This window comes from Sinocyclocheilus grahami, unplaced genomic scaffold (assembly GCF_001515645.1).
Source record: "Sinocyclocheilus grahami isolate Dianchi unplaced genomic scaffold, SAMN03320097.WGS_v1.1 scaffold440.1, whole genome shotgun sequence".
Lineage (NCBI taxonomy): Eukaryota > Metazoa > Chordata > Actinopteri > Cypriniformes > Cyprinidae > Sinocyclocheilus > Sinocyclocheilus grahami.
This window is the reverse complement of record NW_015505619.1, coordinates 1,239,573-1,246,840: the sequence shown is the minus strand read 5'-3', so window position 1 is coordinate 1,246,840 and position 7,268 is coordinate 1,239,573. Positions and strand designations below refer to the sequence as shown.

The 7,268-nt window shown below is 33.0% G+C and overlaps 1 protein-coding gene across 1 annotated transcript in view; it reads left to right on the top strand.

Annotated features, from left to right (window-relative positions):
- The first annotated feature begins 3,044 nt into the window (after positions 1-3,044).
- The window catches only part of LOC107552035 (L-threonine 3-dehydrogenase, mitochondrial-like), an 8,705-nt gene continuing 4,481 nt past the window's right edge, over positions 3,045-7,268 (top strand). The window contains exons 1-7 of the mRNA XM_016233840.1: positions 3,045-3,210; positions 3,443-3,485; positions 3,741-3,811; positions 4,795-4,935; positions 5,020-5,192; positions 5,463-5,553; positions 6,581-6,856. Of these exons, the coding sequence (XP_016089326.1) occupies positions 3,045-3,210; positions 3,443-3,485; positions 3,741-3,811; positions 4,795-4,935; positions 5,020-5,192; positions 5,463-5,553; positions 6,581-6,856 (961 nt within the window). The remainder of the gene's footprint in view (positions 3,211-3,442; positions 3,486-3,740; positions 3,812-4,794; positions 4,936-5,019; positions 5,193-5,462; positions 5,554-6,580; positions 6,857-7,268) is intronic.

Here is a 7,268-nt window from a genome sequence, read left to right as displayed (position 1 = left end):
CTATTGGGTTGTTTTATCCCAGCTATTGGGTTGTTTTGACCCAGCGGTTGGTTTCAAAACATTCCAACCGCTGGGTCAAAACAACCCAATAGTTGGGTTTGTCCCTTTTTAACCCAGCATTTTTTAGAGTGTAATGTTGCAAGAAAAAGAAAACCCATTTATATTTATTTTTTATTATTATTTTTATTTTTGATCTGACAAAAGGCAGTGATTAAAGACATAAATGTCAACAGCAACATTACACTCTAAAAAAATGCTGGGTTAAATATAACCCAGCGCTGGGTTAAAAAGGGACAAACCCAGCTATTGGGTTGTTTTGACCCAGCGGTTGGTTTCAAAACATTCCAACCGCTGGGTCAAAACAACCCAATAGCTGGGTTTGTATACACTCTAAAAAATGCTGGGTTATATTTAACCCAGCATTTTTTTAGAGTGTAATGTTGCAAGAAAAAGAAAACCCATTTATATTTATTTTTCATTATTATTTTTATTTTTGATCTGACAGTATATGTTATTGTAACTTATGAACTAATTATAATAAACTATGAATACAGATAATATCAAAGCAAGTGAAAAGTATTTTGTGCCATCTTTCTGTCAAATAAATGTCACTTCCTTTGACTTTAAATTTTGTATTTTTATTTTTTTTATGTTATATTAAATTACACTTGAGTGTGTCTTTAAAAGTTTTGAGGCCAGTATAATAACAAAACGAAGCTAATTTACTAATGTAATCATTGTATACAATGTAAAGTGGGCGTGTCTCTAGCTGACTAGACAATCACAGCAGACAGCGGCTCACGCTCATTATAGGAGACCTGTAGCTGATGCAATCCTGATGGTCAAAGAATAACTGATGGTCAGTCCTGTCAAAGACCTTTACACCTGATCCTCTGCAACTCCTATGCAGCTGCTGTGACCAAGAGTCACTCGTGACCTTCATGCAACTCAATTCCGTTTAATGTGTCTTTTAAACAAGTAATTTCAGATTCAGATCAGACTAGAAAGTAAGTAATGTGACTTTATAAGTGCTGAGAAGTTCAGTTTAAACTATGTGTGGTGGTAGTAATACACCGAAAGGAAGTTTATACCTTGGTCTTTTGGTTTCTATTAAAGTGTTATAGCCTTGAACAGAAGGTGGCAGCAGCGTATGGAGGACGAAACCTGCAAAAACAATAAATAAATAAATAAATAAATAAATGTGTGCATAGATACACCTATTCTTGTTTAAATACATAAAGAAATCATCATATGTGTGATGAAAGTAGGCAAATAAATAATATAAATTGGTGGGCAAATTGAAAATGTTTAAGGAAATGCTAAACTGATCCTAACTATTTTCATTTGATCACTCATTTATTTCTGAATGTAGTTCCACATTTTTTTCCTCTGAGCAACATGCTAATGAGAGGGTGTCAATTATGCAAGAGTAGGCGGATCGTTTGTGACGCGCTTGAGCGTTTGCCTGCGCATGCGTATTAACTTCATCAGTCAAGGGGACTGATTATTATCTTACACTTTTTCATAGGGTTAGTTTTGTAGTTATAATCATGAGAGAGCTAAATCATAAAAGATTTTTTTAAGTGGCCAATGTAAAATATTAATGCTTACATAGCTCTTAATTGCAATACTGAACCGTTATTTGCTTAATAAACATACTTTTGTCACCTGTATTTTCTGTTCTGATAACGAATGGGAAAAAATGGTCTGTTCCTCGATTAAACCACTTCATACCAGTCATCTCACGATGACCATGGGATACTGATATTACAGTTGTCTCTAGGTGGAGACTCAATCGGGTTACAAAAAATTATGTCAGGAAACGACACTGGCCATTTCTTTGGGTCGTTTGTAAAGTCACAGATACTGTACGGACAATACAGCTCAGTTTTTTATGTATCTTGCTCTGTTAAACGGAAAAAGTGACTTTACGTAGGCTATACTGGATTAACACCATGCATCTCCTGTCAGCGGGAAAGCCACGCCCCCAGCTATTAGAAATAAATGAGTGATCAAAGGAAAATAAATAGGATGAGTTAAGCATTTCCTTAAACATTTTGCATTTGTCCACCAATTTATTTTATTTATTTGCCTACTTTAATCACATGTTTAATTATTTCTACATGTATTTAAACAAGAATTTATGTATTTATACAGACATTTATTTATTTGCATATTTATTTATTTATTTGTGTATTTATTTTATTTATTGTTTTTGCAGGTTTCGTCCTCCATAGCAGCGGGGTGTTTCTTCAGCGACAGGCACTTTATTAATGCCCCAGGGTTTGTTCAAACTAAGAGATTTTAGCTTTTTGTCTCATATGAAAAATGAAATCATGAATGAATCATTTTTACTTCACAAATAAAAAAAAAATATTATTGTGTCCACAAATCTTTCATTAACAAATAGACACAAAAACATAATACATTGTCATAGATCATTAGCCTACTTTCCTGACACACAAAAGTAATACTAAAGTTAAATTTCCATAAAGAACTTTTAACATCTGAAGAACCTTTCTGTTTGACAAAAGCTTCTTTGTGGCGAAAGAAGGTTCTTCAGATTATAAAAAGGTAAGAAAGAGATGGTTCTTTAAAGAACCTTTGACTGAATGGTTCTTTGTGGAACCAAAAGTGGTTCTTTTATGGCATCGCTTGAAGAACCTTTTGAAGCACCTTTATTTTTAAGAGTGTATCTGCCTTATTTTGCAATGTAGAAGTTTGCTATTTTCTGCATGTCCGAGACTCCAGATTCATTAGCCGCTAATGTAGAGGAATAACAAAGTCCAGCAAATGACAAAAGCATCTGCGCTACAGACCAGTGCGTTTATGATTATGATGATAGTGAATTAAAGTCATTATAAAACACACTAGTTTGCAATATCAAGCAGCATAATGTTATTGTACAGTTAAAATAACTGGAAGTGAATGAACCCGGAAGCCGTGCATATTCAAACTGAGAAATGGCAGCGCCGCTCTTAGGTTAAAAATAAGGTGGATAATGATGTTCTTTATTCATCTCTTTGTGTTGACAGTAGTAGAAGATGTCCTGTGTGAGAGCTGTGAGAGGTCTGGCACCCATCTGTGGCTTTCAGTCTCTCGCTGTTTTATCTCGCTGTGTCAGTTTCTCTCCACGCCAAGTCGCATCGGATGCCAGTTTTCACTCGGTGTCCTTCTCTGAATCTGATCATCCCAGAGTTCTCATTACCAGTATGAGAGCAGGAGACAAGTGATTGCTTTTGTGATGCACCGTTTATTGTGTAATCCTATTTATAAAGTTTGTCTTTTTTTATGATGCGTTGAGGCCTAAAGGGATGTTATATAAACCTTTAGATGCCATGTTTCCCTGGTTACCACATTCTGAAGCATGGAACGCAGTCTCCATGGCAACACATCACTGATTATTAGATTTACTCATATTTTCTGTCTGTTTTTATTTCAGGAGGTCTGGGTCAGCTGGGAGTAGGGCTCGCCAAACTGCTCAGGTGAGACTGAAGCGTTTTCAGATGATTTTAGAACTTCACACTGAAGACCCCGCCCCCTATGACATTTTAACCAACCAGGTGTCACCATGTGAAAGGCAAACAGGCAGGGGCTGTTTCTGATTGGCTAAAAAAGTGCAGCAACTTTGTTTGCTGACTACAGAATCTAGGGTTGTCACAGTAATATCTGTCAAGCTGTAAGGAATTTTTATGCATGACATTCCAGAAAAAAATCTGGTTTATTTCCCTTTTTTACAGGAAGCAGTTTGGAAAATATAATGTAATTCTGTCTGATATCAGGAAACCGCCAGCTCATGTTTACCAAAGCGGTGAGTGTCAGTATATTCACACAGTGGGCAGCATCCTAGAAACTGAAACATTTCACATTTCTTCTCCAAAAGTGATGTATGTACTGTACATGAAGAATTTATTAATATATATTGATCTATATTTTAAATTTAAATGAATTTTTTTTTAATATAGGTAACTAATATTATATTTACTATAATATATACAGTATGTAAATGTGAATATTTAAATAAAATATATAATAAAATAAAATTGCAAAAATAAATAATAATGCTTATAATATTGTTACGGGGCTGACGAGACGGGAGAAAGAGTTGAATTTGAGGGCATTTTTTATATATATATATATATATATATATATATATATATATATATATATATATATATATATTGGCACTTAATTGTAAATGTTGACTTCATGTACCTTTATTTATTGAAAATATATAGTCAGTAAATGCACATTTTAGTCACAATTCTTCTACAAATTTGATATATGCACATGTATGAGTTCATAAATATAAACTGATCTGCATTTTGAATTTAAATCTATTTTATTTTTTAAATATATATTTATGTATGTATATGTAAATGAATATTTCATATTTAAAATATATAATAAAATTGGCAAAAATAAATAAAAATGCTTTTAATAAATACAAATACTTATATGCCTGTTTTAAAATCTTTATTTTATTATTTTACATTTTTAATTATTTATATTTATTTTTGTCATTTACTTAAACAAATGTTTACTTGTTCTATTCACTTGTGGTGTGACATTTTAGTCGTAATTCTTCTCCAGAAATGTACATGAAACTATGTAGATTAGTTTAAAATTATAGTTACAGAATATATTGATCTATATTTTAAATTTGAATGTATTTTACTTTTAGAATATTTATATACAATTTATATATACACAATATAAATGTTAATAATTTATATGCATGTTATTTATTTTCAATTGTATTTATTTTTATTTTTATATTAATTTTCACCTCAGGTCCCTTTATATTTTCGGACTACAAGAACTTGTGTGAGATTGTTGTAAACAACCACATCTCCTGGTTGATACACTACAGCGCTCTACTGAGTGCAGTCGGAGAGGCCAATGTGTCCCTCGCTTGTGACGTCAACATCACTGGTTAGTCACCGAGGTCAGTCATCTTCAGTCTCTTTTCAGCGGTAAGGTACACTGATGTTTCTTTTCTTGTTTTCTCATTTTTAGGGTTGCACAATGTTCTTGATGTCGCAACAGAACATGGGCTCCGTCTCTTCATCCCCAGCACTATTGGAGCCTTTGGCCCCATGTCCCCTCGTAACCCAACCCCAGATCTGTGCATCCAGTGCCCACGAGCCATTTACGGAGTGTCCAAGGTTCACCCTGAGCTAATGGGAGAGGTCGGTATGCTTTTGAGAGAACACCGGCAAATCCTGAACCTTTGTTGGGACTTTAATTTTAGCATTATATTCAATGAAAAAAATTAGAGTACAAGCATGATATGTACCTGTAGGGAGTAGGAAATACATCTACAAATACGTAAAACTGTTTCATGAGGTCTTAAGGTCTTAATGCATATTAATGTTACTAGCTTTGTTTTTCTTTATCTCAGTGTATCAGCTTTGTGATGCATTATTCAAGTATTTACATTTCTGTATTGTGTATTACAGTATTACCATCACAGGTATGGTCTTGACTTCCGCTGTCTCAGATACCCAGGAATCATTTCTGCAGACTCTCAACCCAGTGGAGGAACTACAGGTAAGCTGAAAGAAAATTAAATATATTCGATGAAAAACTTATTAAAACTTAAATTAGAGAATGTTGCCGTGTTCTTACTGTAAACTAAAACTATTAAATAAAGTAAATAAAGCTGAAATAAAATAGAAATATTAGAAAACTAAAAATGTTGCCTTGTGTTTTATGGAAACTAAAGCTATTCAAATTTGAATAAAGCTAAAAATATTAGACGAAACACTTAAACTTCGAAAATTTGAAAATGTTGCTGTGTGTTGTTATTGTAAAGTATTACAAATTAAAATTAAGCTTAAAATCTGAAAATAAAATAAAAGCTGAAATAAAATAGAAATATTAGATGAAAAACATAAAAAAAGCTTGAAAGAAAATAGAAATGTAGCCATGTGTTGTTATTGTAAATTAAAAGTATTCCAAAGTAAAATAAAGCTGAAATAAAATAGAAATATTAGATGAAAAATTTAAAAAGTAAAACAAAATGATAAATGTTGCCATGTGTTGTTATTGTAAATTAAGAATATAAAAAATTTACATAAAGCTGAAATAAATTTGATAAAAAACCCAAACTTAAAAAACTTTAACGAAACTGTTGCCTTGACAACTAACTGTAATAAAAATAAATAGAAATAGAAAAAAACTAATAAAATTACACAATTGAAGCACATAATAAAATGACTAACACTTCAACTAAAATGAAAACTGAAAATGTAAAAATAAAAGCTAATCCAAAATATTAGTAACTACTGTAATAGTAAATAATACTAAAATATCTGTGTTAATGCATCTGTGTAAACTTTTGCTTCCTTGCCTTGACAACTAACTGTAATAAAAATAAATAGAAATAGAAAAAAACTAATAAAATTACACAATTGAAGCACATAATAAAATGACTAACACTTCAACTAAAATGAAAACTGAAAATGTAAAAATAAAAGCTAATCCAAAATATTAGTAACTACTGTAATAGTAAATAATACTAAAATATCTGTGTTAATGCATCTGTGTAAACTTTTGCTTCCGTCTCTTCTATCAGACTATGCTGTTCAGATCTTCCACGATGCTGTGGAAGCGGGTAACTTTGTGTGCAATCTGAGGCCTGACACGAGACTCCCCATGATGTTCGTTGATGATTGTCTGAGAGCCACACTGGAGGTTCTGGAAGCTCCTGCTGAGGTGCTGTCCATGCGAACGTACAACATCAGCACCATGAGCTTCACTCCAGAGGATCTGGAACAAGAAATCAGGAGGCACCTGCCAGACCTGCAGGTCACCTATGAAACTGACCCAGTTCGACAAGCCATTGGTGAGAGTCGAACACATCAGTCATCGGCCATTCAAGACGTATGAGTTTGTTTCTTCATCAGATTTGGAGAAATGTAGCATTACTGACACTCTGCAGTGAATGGGTGCCGTCAGAATGAGAGTCCAAACAGCTGATAAAAACATCACAATAATCCACACCACTCCAGTCCATCACTTAATGCCTTGTGAAGTAAAAAGCTGCATGCTTATAAGAAACAAAGCAATCATTGAGGCATTTTAACTTCAAACTATTGCTTCCAGCTAAAATATATATCCATAATCCACAATGTTGCTTTTAGTGAAAAAGTCATCTGGTCTGAATCAGGAGAGAAATCTGCACAGATCAAGCACTTTTTAAAAGATAAAACATTCTAAAACGGCTCTAAACAAATATGTTGGTGGATTTTGATGTGAGAGGA